The sequence below is a fragment of the Trifolium pratense genome, linkage group LG2, assembly GCF_020283565.1.
Source record: "Trifolium pratense cultivar HEN17-A07 linkage group LG2, ARS_RC_1.1, whole genome shotgun sequence".
Taxonomy (NCBI): domain Eukaryota; kingdom Viridiplantae; phylum Streptophyta; class Magnoliopsida; order Fabales; family Fabaceae; genus Trifolium; species Trifolium pratense.
In genome coordinates, this window is record NC_060060.1 from 9,213,837 (window position 1) to 9,238,583 (window position 24,747).

The 24,747-nt window shown below is 35.0% G+C and overlaps 2 protein-coding genes and 1 pseudogene across 2 annotated transcripts; all 3 read right to left on the minus strand.

Annotated features, from left to right (window-relative positions):
* Positions 1-402: 402 nt before the first annotated feature.
* On the minus strand, positions 403-5,071 carry LOC123905787 (annotated as a pseudogene).
* Positions 5,072-6,396: 1,325 nt separating this feature from the next.
* Positions 6,397-9,910, minus strand: LOC123904124. Its single transcript, XM_045953816.1, has 2 exons — positions 9,808-9,910; positions 6,397-9,048 (listed from the first exon to the last, which is right to left on the minus strand). Exons 1-2 carry the CDS (start codon positions 9,808-9,810, stop codon positions 6,397-6,399), a joined length of 2,655 nt encoding a protein of 884 aa, XP_045809772.1. The 5' UTR covers positions 9,811-9,910.
* Positions 9,911-11,685: 1,775 nt separating this feature from the next.
* Positions 11,686-22,939, minus strand: LOC123905788. Its single transcript, XM_045955515.1, has 7 exons — positions 22,751-22,939; positions 14,780-18,142; positions 14,605-14,690; positions 13,498-13,689; positions 13,165-13,386; positions 12,731-12,855; positions 11,686-12,264 (listed from the first exon to the last, which is right to left on the minus strand). The coding sequence occupies exons 1-7, from the start codon at positions 22,751-22,753 to the stop codon at positions 12,191-12,193; spliced, it is 4,065 nt and encodes a 1,354-aa protein (XP_045811471.1). The 5' UTR covers positions 22,754-22,939; the 3' UTR covers positions 11,686-12,190.
* Positions 22,940-24,747: the final 1,808 nt, after the last annotated feature.

The following is a 24,747-nucleotide window of genomic DNA, read 5'->3' on the forward strand; positions in this document are numbered from 1 at the left end:
GAGATATTATTCTTTACAAGATATATTGATGGGTATATAGTTGTTAGTGCTTTTTGTTGAGAAAATCAGGACTTTTCGACATGTATATTTTCAAACAACACCAACAATATTTAATATTGAAATGCATGACTATAGTCATAATTAATTCATGAGAATTAGAGAAAATCAATTGAATGTGAATTATCTAATATTTAAAATAGATTTTTTAATTGAAAATAAATAATATATTAATTTTTTTTTATATTTTCTTTAATTAATATTCATCACACTTAAATTTCTAGACTAAAAATAAAATTCTTAATATCAGAGATATATGTGACATAAACTCTACGAGTTTATGAGTTGAGTTTACGTTTCGATTCCACCTAAACTAAATGAGTTGACGTAAATACTCTATTCTAACAACCTTGTTTGATGGTGCTTGCTGCTTGTTTTCTTTTAAATAATTTTATTGAAGAGAAAATGACAAGTTTTAATAATTTCATTGAAGATGCAGACTTCATTGACAAGTTTTAATTAATTCATTGATAAAGCTATATGCACCACAAGTTTTAATAATTTCATTGAAGCTCATGACACAAAAAGCTATATGCACCACACCAGTACAATTACACAGAAGGTATGAAGCAACACTATTATATTAAGACTCATTAGACAGTAGCTGCACACCAATTAGCCATGCCTGCATATGAAAAAATGACAAACAGCTCCACACCAGAAGGCCCTGAAGCAGAGCACTCAGTGAACCCATCCACTCTATGCAGCACATTGGGATCCCTTGCCGTGTCGCAAACGATTTGAACACTACTTGCGAAGCAGCCAAGCAGATACTAAAGCACCCATTTACACGCAGCCTGAAACGAGAACACACCACTTTCGAACCAACTACGCGCCGGCAATGGGATCTCTCGCCAATGCCACTAACAAATCAAGGGCGCGAGAAGCATAACTAGCTTCAGACCCGAGACTTCTGGACAAGGCATTATGAGATACAACCACTACGACGATACTTGACAAGAAAACAGCACACACAACATTCTGCAACTGTGAATCAATCCTATAACACTTCCCGCTTCCCAACCACCGCGCTTTTGGAACATCGCTGCAATTCTTATACCGACCTTATTACAATGCAAAAACCAGAACAGATGCAATATGCAAAGATTTAACATTTTAAAGTTTGCCCTTCTCTTTTGTGTTTGAGCCCATCCTCGTTAGATAACACATTACAAAGAACACCACTAAGTAAGAATATCTCAAAAGACTAATGTCATGTTAAGACACTAGCATCATTTACAGAACCAGAATCATGAATCTTTGATGGTGCTTGCTGCTTGTTTTCTTTTAAATATTCCCCACAAGTAATACTTTGATTGAAATCCTGCAAAATTAGTAACTCAAATTTAGACACAATTAACCAACAACAAAGTTTAAATGAAGAAACAGTATATATATGTAATGTAATGTAACTCACTCTTATATTGGCTTGGAAGCATTGTAGAAGCAAAAATTAAAAGCTCAGAATTTTCAAGCCGAGCACTTATGGCAAGGTCGTTGGAAATAATTTCATCAACTAGTTGGTCATAATATCTCTCAGCGCTGTAAAAAAACATAATATTAAATTCAATACTCAGTTTAAATATGAGCATGGATATATCATATAGAGGCTATCATATAGTGGACATAACATAACTGTCAGTGTAACTTAATTTTACACTGACATCCATCAATTTTAAAAAACAGTTACAAAAGTGGATTGATGAGGCAAAATAGAGAATTATTATCGAATGTCAGTATGGATCTAGTTCACACTGACGGTGCATAAAAATATTGTTTTTGATGTCTTAATTATACAAATACTTGAAAATGAATATAAAAGTAAAATTTCTATAAACAAGAAATAAAAACAAAACTTTTATCAAATCAAACATGTTCAAAAGTTTGTGCAAAATTCACCTTTCATTCTGAGGAAATAAATAAAGGTCAATGCTCAGATTATTTGTTCCAAATTTCGTGAAGCTTGCGGGCCACACAGCTGATCTTTGAAGCAAGTTTCCATAAAGCACGTTAGGGAAATGTCTTGTCTCCTCAAGAACTTTAGGGCATGCTAAAGTGGACAAATGGGCCATTAGTCTAGTGATTTTATCATCGCTTTTGTGGCAAACCTGCAAACTTCCCCTATTATCCACAAAATTCAAATTCAGACAACGCTTTCGACCTAAAGCTACAAAAAATTCATTGAATTCATTGAATACCGAAAAGTCGGTAACAGAAGTTACAAAACAAGTTTCTTACCTCCAGGTTGGATCAGCAATAGGTTGTGGATCAACAACCGTCACACATCTGTCGCTGCAATCAACTTCACCTTTTTCTGAATCTGAAGTGACTTGATCAGGATAATCTGTGTCTATTACCGCTTCTTCACAATCCACACAAAACCAAATAACTTCGTCTGTAAAAATCACAGGCCCGTCTAAACAATACCTGAAAATGACACATTGAGGTGTATAAGGTCAAAATGTATTTACGATCGTGAAACTACAACTTCATAAAATGGCATCATAAATTTGCAGCAAAGAAAAGAGCAAGTAACAAGTACCTATGGATGGCATAACCTTTACATTTGTAGCAATATAATATTGCCTCTTCAAAGCCTTCATCACCACATGTAAGACAAACAGACACCTGAGGCAACTGAATTATCCCCAACTCATCAGCGAGAACATCCATCTCCACTTCAGCTTGCTCCGCCACCTCACCATCCTTAGGTTGATGTGGAGGCACAGCAGATGCATCACCAATGGACGGAGATATCAAAGAGGAAGCTAAAACGTCCCCCGCCACATCATACTCAGCAGTATGGTCAACATCAACCTCCACCATAGCAGTTCGCTCAACAACATTCTCCTTCACAGAACCAGGTTCAACAACATCCTCCGCCACATCACCGATGGACAGAGATATCAAAGAGGAAGCTAAAACATCCCCTGCCTTGGAAGCCAAAATGTCATCTGCCACATTAGCAGGAATTGAAAGGCTAGAGCTAGCATCGGATGAAGGCTGATCATATACATTCTCCCCCGACATATCAGCGGGTACTTCATCTGCACACCACTGACATGGCTCTATCTGAAAAAATAAAAAGACAAACAAATTGAATAAATGAATGTACTTTAAATAATTAATGACAACAACCACACACACACGCAAAAATTATACAAGTGTACCTCCTTGGCAGTAAGGTTAACCAATATTGGTCGAAGGTCCTTTCTTTGAGGACCGTACTTCTCGATGGGCAAATCAGAAAAATTATTCAGTTCTTGTGGCCGTATTGTCGGGATTCTTTGATACACAATTGTCTAACATAATATAAGAAAATTGTTAAAATAATCCAAAATGAAATTATTAAAATTGTGAAAGTAGTTGGACAAAACATACCTCCAGAATCGGAGCAAACCCTGCAAAATAATGTTGCTTAGTCGGTTGACTACACATCAAATTTTTCAGACGTGTTATAGAATCACAAGTATGTTCAAAGACAATTTGTGCCCAATTGATTTTATCAAACGCATCTATATCTTGAACTGGCCCCCATGACTTACCAGCGGGCTTCTTGGGGTCGCCCGAGCATACTAAGAATTGATCAACTATAAAAAACGATAAAAGTTTTCTAAAACACAGCCTACTTTCATCATCATTAACAAGCATGTCTTTCAATTTTGATTTGAGATTTGCTGTCGTGAATAGCTTACCGTGCAAATTAGCAATATTTCGAACTTCTTGCAGAAATTCGGCATGTCTTGACTTTTCTTTAGGAAAAAAGTAATCGGTCCCGGTATTTTCTATACGTAGGACATCAGCTACCTCTCTTACGCAGAAAGAGAGTGAGGCATTATGGTTCATAACAAATTTTTTACTCACAGGGTTATATAGATTGCATAACCCTGATATGAGAGTTGCAGAGCTCTCTCTATTACTTTTCACCTGTAAAAGTTTGTAAAAAATAGATTTTTCCATAATTAGCTTTTTATCATCGGATAACTCGAGGCTTGCGATCGTTTTTAAGCTTGTTGTGAGCTTAATTTCCTGTGCTTTCTTTTTTGGTTTTTGACCCTAGAAAAGAAAGATCAAATCAAACAATCTTCCAATTATACAAACATAATTAACATAATTATAACAAACTTGAAGAACCTTAATTCTAGAAAAAAGTCTTGCTAACTAACCAATAACAGAATTAACATAATCGACATATAACCAAGAATTTAAATTGCGGACCGCATCACCTGATGTGGCCGCAATATTGCAGATGCGGTAGGCATCGCAACCGCAATTGTGGTGTGAACTTAAATCACACGCGATGCCGCAACGAAACTGCAACGCAGCGGCGTTTTTCTGCAACGCAACGACGTTTTGATCGCAACGGGCCGCAACAGGTAAAATTAAAATCTAGATGAACATTTGAAGAAAAGAAGTACATGAAACACATTGAACCAATGAATTTTCACATCAAAACCCTAAACATATAAATTAACCAGAAAATATCAAAACCCAAAACATATAAATTTACCAATTGTGCAAACTAAACTATGCAAACTATGAAAACATTTAATTGGCGTTGCGAATTACTCCCTCCGGTCACATTTATAAGGAAAAAAAAAATACTTATGCTGTGTTTAAGAAATTTAGTTAAGTGTAATTAATTTTCTTGATTTAAGATGAAACATGAATAAATTTACTAAATTAAGCCTTATTTTTCTTCGAAATCACATACATCTTTTGAAAAGTAATCTAATAGGCTGCGAGTTATGTGATTATTAAGAAGAAAATGGAAAGATTACCTTTGAGGGAGAGTCGTCGGCGCCCTGAGTGGTCTGAGAAGGCATGCCGCTTGCGTTACCGTTGAACTGGCTGGTGTTCATTGTGTGATGTGGTTCTTCGAGATTGAAATGAGGTGTGATTGAAGAGAAAGGATTTTAAAGAGGAAGAGGAAGTTTGGTGGGCGAGAGATAATTTGAAAATGAGTTTAACGGGAGACCCCTTCTAGATTTAAAACCACCAAACTCATAATTTGGAAATGAGTTTAAACCTTCTAGATTTAAAACCCCTTCTACTGCGATACCCCTTCTAGCTTCGCACCCCCTTCTAGCTTCTCAACCCCTTCTATCTATTATACCCCATGCCCGGCCCGCCAAAAATGGCGGGTTAAACGGCCGGCCCGTCGGGTCTAACCCGTTTTGCCACCCCTGAATCCTAATTATACCCTTCTAACCCATTAAACCCCTTCTAACCCATTCTCCCATTTGTATTGAACAACTTTTATATAATGAAATGGTATGAATTAGCTTTTGTCAGAAAATAACTTTTAACATCAAATGATCTCAGATGTCCGATCTTGATCAGACGGCTGAGATCCAAAACCGCACCAAACTCATAATTTGGAAATGAGTTTAAGTACATGAGCAAAAGTTCTAAACTGTGCAAAATTATTAAACTGCAAAAAGCTCACGTAAGTTAGACTTGTTGAAATATTGGTTTGGCATTTTTATGTAGAATCAATTCTAACATCTAGACGTGAGTTTAGTTGACGCAAGAATTCTTAGCTTATGCGTTTGCTAAAATTGCTTTTCAAATTACTACGCGTCTGTTTGTTTTGGCGGTGGGCAAAGGCAAACACGTGTTTAGTGCCTCAAAACGCGATTTCGCTGTTTTTATATGATATCGTAGCGGTGATTTGATATTAAACACTAAGAGGATGAGAATAATTGTCGGTGTCGAACTGCGTCAATTCCGATCTGGCCAATAATTCGGTCAATTTCTGGTTGACATTAGGATTTCAGTCTATGAAGCTTGGATACGTGACACGATGCCGAAACGGCGATACGGGAAATTTTTTAAAATTCTCGATACGATACGACCACAATATATTATTTAAGAATTATATTATTTACTTGTTAAAAATTGGTAATATAAAAAAAAATATAAGACACTCTTGAAGATCTTAATTATAATATAAAAGAATTTCTTTTCTATTGTTAAAAAAAGGAATTTACAATTATTATTTTAGAATAGAAAGACATTGTAGCTCAGTTGGCATTTGCTGACTGAGCGGGTGTAGGCTGTTGGTCAGGGGTTCGATCCTTGGCAGCAGCAATTGTAGTATTTTCTTTGTAAATAAGTTGGTGGTACTTATAAACCATCAACTTTTTAATAAAAAAAAAAAAAAAAAAAAAAAAAAAAAAATCAAATTATATCAAGTTGATTTAAATTGAATCAAATTCACATAATTTATATCAATATTTGTTGTGTTTACTTTTATTTTCTTATTTTCTCTTTTCTCTTTTCTCTTTTTTTAATTTTTTTTTATCTTTTGATGATTTCCTCTTCTTTAAAAAATCACTAAATATATTTATAAATAAGTCTTTTAACCTCTGAAGCGGCATCAATCTCCATTGAAACTGATGGTGGCAGTTCAATATCTATTTCGTCGATAGGTTGGTGGCTCTCATTATATACTACGGCTTCCGATACTTGAGGTTCTATTTCAGTATCAGTTAGGGGTTCAAAACCTGACCATACTGCATCTGGCAGTGCATATGCAAGTGGGTCTATAACTATTCCTGTTACTGCTGAATCAGAATTCACAACTTCTGTTTGAGTGTTAGTCATACAACCAGCAGGGTCGTCCAACTCCATTGAGATTGATTGTTGCTGATCATTTGAATCAACAGTATGATCCTGAATCTCATTATGAACTTTGTCGTCTGACATTTCTGTCTGTTTAACTTGTGGACTTTCGGGTTCATAACTTGATTCAACTGCTGCTACTGGTGTGGCCACCTGAGAAGCAATAGGCGATTGTGATGGAATTATTACTATTGCACCAGAATCAGAACATGTATCTTCTTTGATCAAGGTATTAATATCAGATCCTCCATTGGCATGAAGCTCCATTGTGATTGACTGTGGCTGATCATTTGTTTCGACACCACAATTCTGAACGCCGTGATGTTCTTTGCCTTCTTCTACTTCGACCTGTGAATCAGTTTGAATTGAGGGTTCAATACTTGATTCCACTGCTGGTGATGGTGTGAATACCGGACAATTCATAGGTACTTGTGGTAGTGGTATTGCAGCAAAATCACAACTCGTAGATTCTTTCCTATTAGAGCCTTCTGAGGCATTCAACTCAACCGGAGTTGATTGTGGCTGATCATTCTTTTCCACGGTTTTTTGAAACTTCTGATGTTCTTTGCCTTTGGACTCTTTAGACAGTGAGGCTGAAACATGTGGAGACTCAGATTTTAATGATTCCACGGGCCTTCTTATCCCACTATTCATCTTCATGTACTTAGCTCCTGATGTTTCTCCAATCTCAGGGTTGGAATCATGATCCTTTGCATCAGTGTTATCACTGACTTTCCTTTTTTCGGCTGGAACTTTCTTGTTCATGAAACTAGGAGACTCATTTTTCAATTTCTTTACCTTGAAACCGTGATCCTTTGCAACAGTCTGATCCCCGAGTTTCCTTTTAGATCCTTCAGCTGGAACTTCCTTGCACCTGAACTGACTCATATTTTCAACAGGGCGCCCAACTTTCATAGATTTTGGAACTTCCTTAGGTTGAACTACTGCATTCATCTGAGAATTTTGAGCAAGTCCACTCACTTTTCCTTTTGAAATTTTACATTCCTTTGATTTTAAGTTTCTTCGATGTTTCTTTCCATTATTATGCAGTTCGATATCCTTGGTAGGAACCCTAACATGACAAATTTCACAGAGTGGTGCACGCTTCTTGCGCTTCTTCTTAGAAGGATTAGTTGGTTTTGGCATTTGAGGTGGTAAGCACTTCTTATCAGAAGGAATAGTTGGTTTTGGCATTTGATGTGGTAAGCACTTCTTATCAGAAGGAATAGTCAGTTTTGGCATTTGATCCTTTGCAACAGCGTGATCCTCGAGTTTCTTACATCCTTCAGCTGGAACTTCCTTGCACCTGAATTGACTCATATTTTCAACAGGGCGCCCATCGTTCATAGATTTTGGAACTTCCTTAGGTTGAAAGACCGGATTCATCTGAGAATTTTGAATATGTCTACTCACTTCTCCTTTTGAAATTTTACATTCCTTTGATTTTAAGTTTCTTCGATGTTTCCTTCCATTATTATGCTGTTCAAAATAATTGGGAGAAATCGTAACATGACAAAATTCACAGCGTAGTGAGCACTTTTTATCAGAAGGAATAGTTGGTTTTGGCATTTGAGGTGGTAAGCACTTCTTATCAGAAGGAATAGTTGGTTTTGGCATTTGACGTGGTAAGCACTTTTTAGCAGCACAGTCTTTGACACCACCATTCTGAACCTCCTCATGATGTTGTTTCCCTTCTTTTACTTTGGTCTGTGAGTTAATTTGAGAAGTCACAGGACCTTGTGGGGGTGCTATTCCTATTGCATCAGAACCGGAACATGTATCTTTAGTCAAGGCACTAGTATTAGAACCAGCGAGGGAATGCAAGTCCATTGAGTTTGAGTTCGGCTGATCATTTCTTTTCAAAGCACAATTCTGAATCACATGATGTTCTTTTGAAGTTTTAAGCTTCGTTGATTGCTCACATAGTTGCGGTAAGCACTTGTTATCAGTATAGTCTTCTGGCTTTTGATGCGGTAAGTTCCTTTTATCAGCAAAGTCTTCCGGCTTTTTATGCAGTGAGAGCGTTTTATCAGCAAAGTCTTCGGGCGTTTGTTGTGGCAGAGGCTTTTTATCAGCAGAGTGTTTCGGATTTTGCTTTGATAAGTGCCTTTTATCAGCATAGTGTTGCGGCCTTTGATGTGTTAAGTGACTGTTACCAGCATAGTGTGCCGGCACTTGATACGGTAAAGGCCTCATATCAGGATAGTAGTGTGCCGGCGTCTGATATGTTAAGTGCATATCATGAGCATAGTAGAAACGCCAATCATGAGGAATTTGGTAATTGTAGTTAAACTGTTCCCGCCTGAAATTGTCAAATGGTGTACCATTCCAACCACCTCTATAACTGTTTCGAAAATTTCCATTCTGCAAAAAAAAAAAAAAAAAAAAAAATCATTCAAACATGAAGCAGTGTGTAAGATATAAAACCAATCATGTCTTTTAGTTAACATCTTAAGCATTCGAAACAATTGATTCATGATACAGTACATACATCATTTACCCTAATTCAGAATTCACAAAAAAAAAAAAACATGTTTTTACCAAAATTAACTTAAAAAAAGTTAACAGAAAATAGACAAAAGGAAAAACATTCTTAAAATTCCTGGTATTATTTGCGGTTATATTTTACTATTTTTTTTTGTACAGTTGCCACTTATGTTAATAATTAGGAATAAATTATTTTAATGTATTTATAAATATTTTAAAATTTTATATAGCCTTTTGTTAGATGTATCATAAAATTTGAGAAATCGTTGTGAATATATGGTTTGATTTGTAGACTCTTTAATGTTGTTTATAAGGATAAATAGGTAAATTAGTTTTAAAATACCTCCCCTCCTCTCGTGAACCAAACATGTTTATAATTAAAATCCCTCATCTCCCCTCCCCTTCCCTCTTTTGAACCAAACACACTTGTAATTAAAAGTTTACCCTCCCCTCCCCTTCCCTCCCCTCCCCTCTATAAAAATCTCTCCCCTCCCCTCCCACTCTTTTGAACCAAACAGACCCTTAGTACTATGTTGTTGACAAACTCATTCATTGTTCGTACGTTATTTACCAAAAAAAAACATTGGTAGGCAAATTTCAAAAAATAAAAAACAAAAAAAAGAAACAAACACTAACCATTGTGTTGAATCGAAGGGTATGTTTCTGGAAGAAGAAGGATGAGAATGAAGAGTGAGAGTGTTGTAGAAGAAAAGAGGGTAACACAATAATTTAAGAGGGTAACTCATTCATTACTGAAAGGGTTTGACTAAAAAAATTATTCTTTTTTATTTTTTGTAATTAAGGATATTTATTAGTACTCCATTTAAAAGGAAAATTGCATATGCATTAAAGATATTATTTTTTGTAATATTTGACATTGTTGATTTGGAGTATAATATTCTCAATCTTTCCATTAAAGATATAAAATAATTTTACATTGATCATATAATTGCAACAGTGTATTTTAAAATTTAGCTTCTACACTTAAAAAAATCCGAAAAAAACGAATAATTTTTTTTTTACAAATTGTGTAAAATAATTTTACCAATCAACTAATTATTTTATTTTTTTGGCTTTCACCACCAGTTGAATCTGATTCGGGAGTCAGTTCTGACATTAAGTGATTCCCGCCCCCTCCCGATAAATTATATTCTATCGTATCATCCTAGTCAATCAAATAATTGTCCCACTTAAATGATACGATATAAAATAATAAATCATGTAATTGAATTTTTAGTATAAAATTAATTTACACCGACGATGCATATCTACTCACTTTAAAAATGTTAAGAAACACGACATTCATTGGAAAAGAAGAGAATAGCTCAAAAGTGTGTAATATTGACCGAGGAAAAATATTACTAATGAGAAAAGTAAGTGTAAAATGTTACATCAAAGCCTATATATAGGGATCAACAAACTACTAACTAATCTCCTAATTACTAACTAACTATATCTTTAACAAAAAATAAAAACCTTTATAATAAAACAAAAACTAATAATAAATAAATAAAATAAACAAAAATAAAACAGTGAAACGTTTGTGAGTTTGTATCCCCTTCTGTCTTAATGTGTTCTACCATTTCTTCTACCTTAATCTAATGGTTGAGATTATAAAGAAAAATAAATTAGTCCGGATAAAAAAACAACAACAGAGATCCAATAGTTACAATTAGTGTAGAAGGGGATCTGAATCAAACGTTGGTTAGTTGGTTGGGCTTTGTCCTCTTTTTCCACGACAAAAAAAAAGTTGGTGTTGAACATGTGATAATATGTTTAGAATCCATCTTTTCGCACGCCTTGGATATCCTTTTCCTGAAATGACCAAACTAACCCTCTCGCTTTCTAGGATGCGAGCAGTACTTTTCGCACTCTAAGTAGCGAGTGACAATTTTTAGTTGGTGTATATTGTCAAAAAGTGTGAATGAGTTGTCAAGAAGATCATTTGTCAAAAGGGGACCCATTGTTATAATATTAGGGGTGCGTTTGATTCGTAAAACAGCAATGACCGGATAGAACTGTACAGGACAAAACAAGATAATAGAGGACAAGACAAAACTGTTCCGAAGAACGATAGGGCGATAATATTTTTATATTCAAAAATAAAATGAGTATGTTCGTATTTTTTATAGTTGTATTGTGGACAAAAATTTGTCATGTGGTTCAGTGAGGGACAAAAATTCGTGTTATTGTCTTGTCCCTTGCTACAGTCCAATAAACAGTTTCAAATCAAACAAGATACAACAAAAGTTGTCTGATCCAGTCCCCTGTTTTTTAGGGGATCAAACGCATGGTAAAAGAGAACAAAAAAATAAGCAAAAGCTTTGATGACAGGGAAAAGTCCTAATGTTTGTCATGAAACTAAACTGGAAGTGAGTTTTTGTGCAAATATTTATGGGGACTCTAATGATGTGAAATTCAACAAAAGTTTTGCAAATATTCATCGAAGATGCAGAGTTTGTCAATCTACCATTAGTTGGTGATCGCTTCACATGGTCGAGATCAGATGGATCGTCAATGAGAAGGTTGGATATATTTTTATTACTAGCATTGTTGTTGGCATCTTGGTCTGATTTCTCACAGTTGACGTTCGATAGATGTTTATCTGATCACTGTCTAATTGCGCTAAGTGGCGCTAATGTTAATTGGGGCCTAAACCATTCAGGATGGTCAAATGTTGGCCTGACTTTAAAAGGATATCATGGTTAAATTGGTCTTGATATGATAAGTAAAAGATGTTTTCTCTTCGGGCCCCCCGTGTTTCTTTTATACCCCCAATATTCCAATTTTGCCCTTGATAAAAACTTCGGTTCGCAGAAACCGAATTTTTTTTAGTACAAATGCAAGGGGTATAAAAGAAACACGGGGTCCCGAAGAGAAAACATCTAAGTAAAACTGTTAACAAGCATATAAATAAACTATGGTTAGGTACACATTACAAAGAACATCACTAGTACACTCAAACTATTCAAAAGACTAATGTCATGTTAAGACACCGGCAACATTTCCAGAACCAGTATCATGAATCTTTGATCGTGCTTGCTGCTTGTTTTCTTTTAAATACTCCCCACAAGTAATACTTTGATTGAAATCCTGCAAATTGAGTAGCTCAAATATTTAGACACAAATAACCAACAATAAGTTTTTTTCTAAATTTAATACAAGTAACCCTTTGGGTCCGCTTGGATTGTCTTATTTGAGTTTATCTACTCACATAAGATTTGTGAGACCGTGAGAACTTATGAAAACAGCCTATAACAATTATCATAAGTTTTTTTCAACTTATTTTCATAAGTTCTCCAATATAGCTTCTAAAAATGGCTTGTAGCATATATAAAAAAGTATTTTTTTACTTTTATCTTATCCTTGCTATAAAAATAGCTTATATAAGCCTATACATAAACGCTTATCATGATAAGCGCTTGTGTTATATGCCTCGAACAAGGGCATCATTGTTGTATGATAGTTTCCAAATTCACCATCATATGTCATATTGTAGTTATGAATGAAATGAGTTAATTATGTTTCTGTCAAAAAAATAAAATGTAATGTAACTCACTCTTATATTGGCTTGGGAGCATTGTAGAAGGAAAAATTAACAGCTCAGCTTTTTCAACCCTAGCTCGTATGGCAAGGTCAAGGGAAATCATTTCATCAACTAGTTGATCATAATATCTCTCAAACCTGTGAGAAGACATTAACATTTAATTCAATACTAGTAAACAAAATATTGTTTTAATAAACACAATATCATATATGAGCATGGAGTAATCATATCAGAGCTATATGATTTGGTAAAAAAAATTATATTTTTTTAATTTAACTTTTATAAAAATATCTTATTTCTACATTGTTTCTTATTTTCAAATATATTTATAAAAAACAGTTAACGCGTTAATAATTGACATAACTGTCCGTATAGCTTAATTCTATAAACAAGATTTTTCTTTAAAAAAAAAATTATCAAATCAAACATATTCTTAAACTTGTTACCTTTCATTCTGAGGAAAGAAATAAAGGCCAATGCTCTGATTATTTGTTCCAAATTTTGCGAAACTTGCAGGCCACACAGCTGATCTTTGAAGCAAGTCTGCATTAAGCACATTAGGGAGATGTCTTGTCTCCTCAATAACTTTAAGGCATGCTAAAGTGGACAAATGGCCCATTAGTCTAGTGGTTTTATCGTCGCTTTTATGGAAAACCTGTAAACTTCCCCTATTATGCACAAAATTCAACTTCAGACAATGCTTTCGCCGTAGCAGTTACAAAAAATTCATTTGAATACCGAAAGACGGCAACAGAAGTTACAAAAAATTAATTTCTTACCTCCAGATTGGATCGGCAACAGGCTGTGGATCAACAACAGTCACACAGTCCTCAATAATAGAATCAACCTCGCCTTTTTCTGAATTTGTAGTGTCTTCATCGGGATAATCCGCGTCTACTACCTCTTGTTCACAATCCTCACAAAACCAAATAACCTCGTCTGTAAAAACCACAGGCCCATCTAAACAATACCTGAAAAGTTGACGTTGAAATCTATAAGGCCAAATGGCATTCAAGAATGTGAAATGCAAAAGATTAATATTTAGAAACATATGATGGGAAAAATAAAATAGCATGCACAAATCTCTACGTTTATGATGCAGAAATGGAACAGAATAGTGATTTTTAAAAAAGGCATCCGACACAGCGCAATACATATCGATGGATGGCATATCAGATATGATGCGAGACCAAATTTCACATATCAGTGCATCAAAGATGGAAGTTCATGGCTTGTTCAAAAAAAATAGATGGAAGTTCATGGTATTATTAATACAAATGAGTAATGAGTTTTTACCAACTATACAAAAAATGAATATAGAACGGTGGTATTCACACAGTTATTTTTTCTTATAGAATAGATGCATTAGAAACATTGGCAAATGATACAGACAATAGATGTGTCTGCTACCATCCATCTTTACTAAAATATAAATTCTGCTTTATCTAACAATTAAGATGAAAAATAAAAGAGGTTCAGGGTATTGATGTGATGTGAAGCAATGTGTTCATTTCAATATTCTTTGGAGTCACATCTCTGGATAGAAATATAAGTGGTTGTATCTTTTTTTTTTTTAAACTTGGTATCCGGCCTTAGCACCGACTAATCCAAGGGGACCAATCCCACCGCTCACTTGCGGGGGGCCCATTTAAAGCCAGAGTTTTTTTTTTGCTCTGTATGGACTTAGCTCACCGAAATTGGCACCAGGGGGAATCGAACATGAGACCTTGAGAGAAGCATACTCCAAGGACCCAAGCCAACACCACTAGACCAACCCCAAATGGGTTATAAGTGGTGGTATCTTGCATGTGCAGCAAAGTAAAATGATTAAAATATGCTACATGTACATGTAATGATAGTATATGGAAAGTGTAAGTAAAAAGTACCTATGCCGTGCACAATCTTGACATTTGTTGCAATATACTATTGCCTCTTCAAAGCCTTCATCACCACATGTAAGACAAACAGATACCTGCAACAAGTAGGCAAAGTTTTACTGCAATGATTCATAAAAGTTGTATTATTTGATACTTCCAATGGAAACCAGAATATGAGAAATACCTGAGGCAACTTAGTTGTTTCTGACTCAGTAGCGACAACATCCACTTCCACTTGAGAACTTCCGTCTTCCATTTCAGTTTCAGTTTCAGCACTGACCTCTGAAAGAGCATCAATCTCCATCGAGAGTGATGGTAGCAGTTCAATATTTGTTTCCTCGGTAGGATGTTGGCTGTCAAAATATGCTACGGATTCCGATACTTCAGGTTCAATTTCAGTAGGTAGACCATGTTCAGTTGGGGCTTCAAAACATGAACGTGATGCATCTGGCGGTGCGGATGCAAGTGGTTCTATAACTACTTCAATCGCGGTAGAATCAGAATTCAAAACTTCGGTTTGATTGTTAGTTATAGAACCAGCAGGGTCTTGCAACTCCATTGATACTAAATGCTGCTGATCATTTGAATCAACAATATGATTCTGAATCTCATTATGAACTGCTACTGGTGTGGATACCTGAGAAGCAATAGGAGACTGAGGTAGCGCTATTACTACTGCACCAGAATCAGAACATGAATCTTCCATCAAGGTATTAATATCAGAACCAGTAGGGGCATTGAACTCCATTGAGATTGTGTCTGGCTGATCACTTCTTTCCAAAGCACGATTCTGAATCTCACGATGTTCTTTGGCTTCTGTTACTTCTCTCTCTGAATCAATATGATTTTTGGGTTTAAAACTTGATCCCACCGCTGGTGGTGTGAATACCTGAGAAGTTGCAGGGACTTGTAGTGGTGCTATTGCTGCAAAATCATTGCTCATAAATTCTATCTTATTAGACCCTGTTGAGGCACTCAACTCAACCGGAGTTGATTGTGGCTGATCAATCTTTTCCACAGTATTTTGAAACTTGTGATGTTCTTTGCCTTTGGACTCTTGAGACAGTGAGGCTGAGACATGTTGTGACCGTAGCTCAAAACTAGTTTCTTCAGCGGGGATTGGTGCCGTTTTAAGAGAAGCGACACATCCTGATGATGGTGTTAATTCAGGTAATTCGACTAGAGATTCGACTGAATTTGACAGAGCATTGACCTCAGGGTTTGATGATTTCACGCGCCTTCTTTTCCCATTATTCATTTTCATGTACTTACTTCCTGTTGGTCCTCCAATCTTGCGCTTGAAGCCACGATCCTTTGCATTCATGTTATCCCTGACTTTCCTTTTAGACCTTTCAGCTAGAAATTTCTTGCCCTTGGAAACCATTGCACGGATGTGATTCCTTGTAAATTTTGGAACTTTCCTTGGTTGCACTACTGGATTAATTTGAGAATCTTGAATATGTCTACTCTCTTCTTCATTTGAAGTTTTATGTGTTGTTGATTGCTTGCGTAGTTCTAATAACACTTTTTTATGTTTCTTTCCATTATAATGTTGTTCCAGACACATGGGAATCATTGTAATATCACAAATTTCACAGTGTGCAAGTGGTGGTAGTGGGGTTAAGCACAATCCATCATCATAGCATTCCCGATTTTCATGTGGTAAGGGCTTTTTATTAGCAGTGACTTTTGGCATTTGTTGTGGTAAGCACTTTTTATCAGCAGAGCCTTCTGGCATTTGACGTAGTTCTAATAACAATCTTTGATGTCTCCTTCCATTATCATGCTCTTTCAAACACTCGGGAATCATCGTAATATCACAAATATCACAGTGTACAAGTGGAGGTAAGCACTTCTTATCAGCATGGTCTTCAGGTGTTTGTTGTGGTAAGTCTCTGTTAACAGCAAAGTGCGCCCGCATTTGATGCGGTAACTGCTTGTTATCAACATGTTGCGTCGGCATTTGATGTGGAACCTGCCTGTTATCGACATGTTGCTCCGGCATTTGATGTGGTGGTAACGGCCTGTTATCTACATGTTGCGCCGGCATTTGATGTGGTGGTAACGGCCTGTTATCTACTTGTTGCGCCGGCATTTGATGCGGTAACTGGCTGTTATCAAAATGTTGCGTCGGCATTTGATGTGGAACCTGCCTGTTATCGACATGTTGCTCCGGCATTTGATGTGGTGGTAACGGCCTGCTATCTATATGTTGCGCCGGCATTTGATGTGGTGGTAACGGCCTGTTATCTACATGTTGCGCCAGCATTTGATGTGGTGGTAACGGCCTGTTATCTACATGCTGTGTCGGCATCTGAGGTGATAACTGCATGTTATCAACATATTGCATCTGCGCCGGCGTCTGATGTAGTAACTGTCTGTTATCAAAATTTTGCATCGGCATATGATATGGTAACTGGCTGTTATCAACATGTTGCATCGGCATTTGATGTGGAACCTGCCTGTTATCGACACGTTGCTCCGGCATTTGATGTGGTGGTAACGGCCTGTTATCTATATGTTGCGCCGACATTTGATGTGGTGGTAACGACCTGTTATCTACATGTTGCTCCGGCATTTGATGTGGTGGTAACGGCCTATTATCTACATGTTGTGTCGGCATCTGAGGTGATAATTGCATGTTAACAACATAGTGCATCTGCGCCGGCGTCTGATGTAGTAACAGTGTGTTATCATAATTTTGCATCGGCATATGATGTGGTAACTGGCTGTTATCAACATGTTGCGTCGGCATTTGATGTGGAACCTGCCTGTTATCGACATGTTGCTCTGCCATTTGATGTGGTGGTAACGGCCTGTTATCTATATGTTGCACCGGCATTTGATGTGGTGGTAACGACCTCTTATCTACATGTTGCGCCGGCATTTGATGTGGTGGTAACGGCCTGTTATCTGCATGTTGCGCTGGTGTCTGATGTAGTAACTGAGTGTTATCAAAATTTTGCATCGGCGTCTGATATGGTAACTGCCTATTATCAACGTATTGCATTTGCGTCGGCGTTTGATGTAGTAAGTGGCTGTTATCAAAATTTTGTATTACCATCTGATGTGGTAACTGTCTGTTATCAACATTTTGCATCGGCGCCTGATGTTGTAACTGCCTGTTATCAACATACTGTATTTGCATATGCGATGGCATCTGATGTAGTAACTGGCTGTTATCAAAATTTTGCATCTGCATCTGATGTGGTAATTGCTTGTTATCAACATTTTGCATCGGCATCTGATGTGGTAACTGTCTGTTATCAACATTTTGCATCGGCGTCTGATGTGGTATTTTCCTGTTATCAACATATGTCATCGGCATTTGGTGCGGTAACTGCATGTTATCAATATATTGTGTCGACATTTGATGTGGCAACTGCTTGTAATCAACATAGTGTGCCGGTGTTTGTTGTGGTAAGTTCATGTTATCGGCATATTGTGTCGGTGTTTGATGGCAATTATAGTTAAACTGTCCTTGATTGAAACCATTGAATGGCGCATCATTCCAACCACCACTATAATTGTTCTGACAATTTCCATTCTGCAAATAAGCATTTAAACACGAAGAAATGTGTTAGATATAAAACCAATCATGTCATTCACCTAACAACTTAAGCATTTGAAAGAATTGATTCATGACAGTGCATAGAATTATATCGTGAGTCGTGACAACATTCAGAAACAACTACCTCCACTCTCTTGCATTAAGGTTCAAACACTAAATTAGGGGTGTACATGGGTTGGGCAAACCCGGTCAACCCGGTCAAACTCACCCAATCCAACCCAAAAAGTGGGTTGGGTCGGGCAAGTGGGTGAATATGGATTTCAAAAATGAAAAACCCATTAAAAAAATCGGGTTTCGGGTAAAACCGGACCCAACCCAAAAAACTCACTAACCCACTAGTGCTATGTTTTTTGAAATTTTTTTATGAAAATACTAAAGATTTTTTCATTTGATTATTAAATATTTTTATATTGAAAATAAGTTATACTATTTTTTACGAAAATATAAAAAGATTGAATAATTTTTATGAACAAATATAATAATTTTTCGCATTATTTTTTTAAAATTTTAAAAAATTGAATAACTTTCATAAACAAATATAGTGATTAATGATTTAATCATTTGATATTAAAAAAAGCAAAAAAATCATTTGGATAACACGCTATCCAACCCGTAAATTAGTAGATTTACACAAAAAAATGGATGATTATTTTTTATAGTGAAAAAAAGTTACCCTATTTTTCAAGAAAATATATTGATTTGAGTTATTTTTTATGAAAAAATATTATGATTCAACATTTAGATATTTAATATAAAAAAATAGAAAAATAATTTGGGTAACCCACAACCCAACTCAATCCAACCCAAAAATTAGTAGATTTACCCAACCCGGCCCAATGTTATAACGGGTGGTTATTTTAGTAAACCCAACCCGGAGTACCATATGTGGTTTGGGTTTTGGTTTTGGTCAAACCCAACCCAATCCGGCCCACGTACACCCCTACACTAAATCATTTAAATGATTCTACCATTCATAAACAAACTAAACTACTCAAACCACATTGAAATTAACCTCCAATTCCAGACTAGTCCTAGTTTTGATTTTGAGAAGCATTCACATTCAGATTCAACTAGATATGCAGGAATATTTTCACTACGATCACAAGTCCCAACAAAGAATCTAGCATTTCGACATTTACTAATTTACTACAAGCATCTTCATTCACATATTGTGATATTTATGATATTGTCATTTAGATTTTGCAAAATTTCAACAAAACTTCACAGTACAAAGAGACAAAGTCAACTTGTTTCAAACAAAGCAATTTTCGTCAACGTTAAAACTTTCAAGACTTCTACTATACACACCAACTTACTAAAATTTTCTTCCATTACACAGAATTGAGTAAACTATAAAATTGAACACAACAATATTTTCAAATCTACAAAAAAATTTCAATAATTCAACAACCAACATTCATCTCATGCACTCCAAAACCCCATCTTAGACAATTCTTCAAACCCCCTTTGCAGCATCGCAATTTACAGGCTTATAAAAATCTAAAATTACTGTAACAGGAAATAATATTAGATTAATAGTTTATTTTATGTCATTTTACATTTTTATCCTTTAGGGTTGTATTTAAAGGCATTGTGCCTCACTTTGAAAATCAATCAATGAATGAACAATTATCTTCTTCTCTCAAAAATCAAAACTCTCTCATTTATGTTTACATAATCTCATTTGTACCGAATTCTATTCAATTCATTAGAATTCCTACTTTGAGACTCGATTCTATCGGTTTCATCCCTAGAATCTATTTACCCGTTACAATTGGTATCTAGAGCCTTCAATTTGGCGCGCGCATCATGACTGCCAAACACAAATTGGTGAAAGTTTTGAATGCACTTGATGTGGAAGACAAGATGGAAATGGGTTTATGTTTCATATGTGATAAACCTTTTAATTTTGAACATCAATTGTGGCATCATAAAAGTATTCAGATAGTAATGATGGATGAAGAAGAAGTTGAAAACAAATGTGAAAGTTTCACGCAGCAACAGATTGATTTCAGTAAATTTGATGGCGTGGTACACAAAGATGAAGCTCCTGAATTGAAGCTTGACTGCCACACTGCAACCCCAACCATACTTCTTCCTAAACCACAAGGTATAGACACATTCAATCACAACACAAATGTTCATGAACCAGAGCAAATTCAGAAAACCCCTAGTTCAACCACAACAATTCCACCAAAATCTCCATCCCTCACAAATTCAACTCCAGAATTCTCTAATTTGATGTTGTCTGACAAGGACGACACAAAGAAGACACGTGTTGAACAAGAAGTAGTCGCAGATTCAAATTTCGAGACCAACGTGGAGATTAAGAATATTGAACACAACTCCTCTTTCTTAAATGGTCGTAATATTGTTCTGACGCAGTCACTCAAGGAGGGTTTCACTGCAAACCCAAGTATTGATGCCTATAGTTTGCTACAACCTACCCTCCAAGTGTTTGATCAAATGCCCATAAAGAGGTTGAAACCCACATCGCAGAACCAACAACAAGCAACTAAAACAGCATTTGTTCAAGTTATGGTGCGACGGCTAAAAGATTTCAACAGATATAGATATTTCGATCCTGGTGGAGCGATAGTTCCGAAGTCTAATGCACGTGGTTTTTCTTGGATTCAATCACAAAAAGCTACAGCAACAGTTGAATCACCAATGGTAGAGCAGCCTACTGGACCAGCTTCGGGATGGCCATGGGTACCGAGGATTATCAGTTTCCAAAATAGATTTATGGTTGTCAATTAAATGTGTCAAAGGGAAGTGCAAACGTTTCTTCTGGAGATGAAAGGTTTGTCATTCACAATTCTCTTTTCATTCTCTTGTTGTCGGAAATTGAGAAACTCGAGTGAACAAATTTATTCACTCCTTGTGGATGAAGATAACATCACGTTAACCCTGCTAATGGAAGCAATACATGTAGTTGACTTGCTTTTTCTACTCTTGTTGCAAAAATGTAGCATAGTTTGTTTCTACTTCCCATATATGTTATATGTTTCTAGTGTTGAGTGCCTAATAGTTGATGATGGGAGTTTGACTAGCCAAGATTTAACCAATAGACTACATACTTTCAATCTAGTTTTTACTGCCAGGGACATATTGGTTTTGGAAGACTCTAATAAAACTCATGGTGCCATCATAGTTGAGATAGCTCTACTGAATTGTGTTTCCTTGGTTTCTTATTTTGCTCTGATGAGTTACAAAATTGAGTATTCTAATCTTGCTGAAATAGAATTGGTGTATGTCTTGATTTCTTTGGACATTGTTTGGAAGATGATGAACTACTCAATTCATGGAAATGTGTTCAAATTAACATCTGGAATTTACCTTTTAGCTATAAAGTGTTATGTAAGCATGAGGTGTAGTTCTAAAATTGGTTTTGTAAAGGTTGGAGAGTTGGTTGCATTTGTTCTTGGTTTATTGGTAAACCACATATTGAACTTACATGTGATTAATCAGATAACAAGCTTCCAACAATGCTCTCTTCTTAATGTATGCTGTTGCAATTGTCATCCAACATATACTACCTTGGCTAATGGAAAAAGAATGGTGTTTTCTGTTTATTGGCATCTTGCTCTGAAGCTATTCACAACACCTATATTTGTGGTTGCTGCACACTATTCACCAAGGCAGTCTCAGCTAGTTTTTTACCGGTTTACTTGTGTGGCTATTTTTCACAGAAAGATGATCAACTGGGGGAATGTTCGAGATGCTAAAATTCTAATCAAATGGAAAGATTTGCCTCATAAACATGGCACTTGGGATTGTTCATCCTTGAGGACAAGGATGTTTGAAGGGGAGGATATTGTAACAGGAAATAATATTAGATTAATAGTTTATTTTATGTCATTTTACATTTTTATCCTTTAGGGTTGTATTTAAAGGCATTGTGCCTCACTTTGAAAATCAATCAATGAACAATTATCTTATTCTCTCAAAATTCTCTCATTTATGTTTGCATAATCTCATTTGTACCGAATTTTATTCAATTTGTTAGAATTCCTACTTTGAGACTTGATTCTATCGGTTTCGTCCCTAGAATCTATTTTCCCGTCTCAATTACACCGATTCTTCAAACCCTTTACAAAACCTCTAAATCATTCATGTTAATTTACCCTAATCCACAATTCATTCATATTAAACATATTCCCAAAACCCCCCAATTTGAAAAAAGCATATATTTAAATAACAAAAAAAACAAAACAAGATTCTCAAAACTTTTTTCACCCCTTCCCAAACCCGTTCATGCATTATTCACCCTTTTCTTCAAATAATCAAATTCAACCTTTTTCCCAAAACCCCAATTCAAAAAAAGCATTTTTTTTTTACCAAAATTCACTCATAATTACTTACCCTAATTCAGAATTCATTCATATTGCCAAAACACCCCAATTACAAACAACAACAAAAAACATATTTATCAACAAAAAAAAAACAAGATTCTTAAAATTCAGCTATATAATCAACAAAAAGTAAAACTACAATCTATAATTACACTTTGACATGCAGAAACTCAAATTAAACTATTCAACTATACAAAAAATAAAAAATAAAGAAGAAAAAAACACTAACCATGGTGTCTGTCGGATTGAAGATAGTACAGAGACAGAAACAGAGACAGAATGTTGCCGTATGGAAGCAAAATCTATATTATGTTCGAGTTGAGTTTGAGTGAGTGAAAGTATCGTTGGAAAATAGTATAGTATTTGTCATTAATTAATAGCTCAATCTTTTTATTTATTTTTGGGTTTTCCGTTTCTTATAGCTCTGTCTTTTTATTTACTAGTATCCGGACTCTGCCAACCACGGTAAAATGAGACTACAAAAGATAATATTTTAATGTTAAAATTTTTATAATTTTCAAATAAAAATAATAAAAAATTATAACATAAAAAAAAGTAGGATCCTGTATTTGTCAAAAATAAAATAAAATAGTATTCGGTACTAATATATAAATATAGTTCCCGTGTAAATCACAAAATAAAGAAAAACAGAAAAGAGTAGGTTTCATATAAATTAAAAAAAATAAAGTATGTCTCTTAACTTTTAAAAAAAGCCTCCCAAACAAACAAATAAAAGTTAAATTGATCTCATAATATCCATAATAAAATAAATATGAAACAAAAATATATTAAAAATATTATCTTAATATATATTATATTAGTTAATTTTCACATCAATATCCTCCAAATAAAATAAATATAGAACCTCGTATAAATTATAAAAAAATATGTTGTTTTTTTTTATATATAAATTAATAGCATCTAGTCATCAAGGTAGGGCTAGACATATAAAAAAATATGTTTTTGTGTTAATATATGAATAAAAGTATAATCCTTATAATAATATTTTTTTTTTGTATTAATCCTCTTGTTTTCATGGAAGAATTCTCTGATAATTTAGAGTTCGACTGCTAGATAAATATAGCCCCAAAATAATACATGTGGAAAAATACATGCCATATAAATTATAAATACAAAATTCTCACGTAAATTATAAAATAAAAATAGATTCTCTTATTAATATATGAATTTTTTTGTATTAATATATGAATATAAATATATAGTACTCATATAAATCAACAACAACATAAAATGTCATATATAAATAACAAAAAAATTAACACCAGCCCCATAAAAAATAGGCCAATGTATGAATATATGAATGAAAGTTTAAAATCCCGAATAAATGTCTTAAAATAAATCCCCCTGAGCAAACAAAAAGGTTAAATTAATTCCATAATATCTAAAGTGAAATAACTATGAAAAAAAATAGTAAAAGGCTATGGGTCCGTTTGATCTGCAAAATATAAATACTGGACAGAACAGTACAGGACAGTACAAGACAGAACAGCACAAGACAAACGTTTAAGGTATTGAACAAAATTTGTGTTGTACGATGTTTAGTGGACAAAAGGTTATTTTGGTATTTTAGACAACTTGTGCTGAGGACAAAAAGTTGTCCCGTGGTTCTGTGGGGGACAAGAATTCCAAGTTTTGTTCTGTCTCTTGGCCCCCAGTTTGTCCAGTACCAGTAACAGTTTTAAAATCAAACACAGTACAGCAGGAGTTGTCTTGTCCAGTCCCTTGTTTTTTAGCAGATCAAACGCACCCTATAACTTGTTCCCTTGAAATTAGTGTAATAACACGTGTTAATGATTTAAATAAAAATTATTTTATTAAAATTCATGCAATTAATTCAACTTTTAAATTTTCATAAATGAAATGCACAAACGTTAAGAGAATATTTTGATCTTTGAATTCTTAACATGTACTCTAAGGTTAACATGACCCAAAAAATTAGTCACAAATTGCGGACATAATTTTTTATTATTTAATCGTACACATTAATAGTCTTCAATTATTTAATTGCACGACATAATTTTCTAATTTTGAGTTTTTAGGAGATTTGGGGTTATTGTTGTTTAGCTCCAGGAACACGGTGTACTATGATGGGATCCTTTTCTTTTAGTTTTCTATTATATGGCCTTATTGGATGGTGTGTGTGTTCCGATTTTAGCATATATACCTTATGCCATAAAAAATTCTCATAAATAATGTATTCGACAA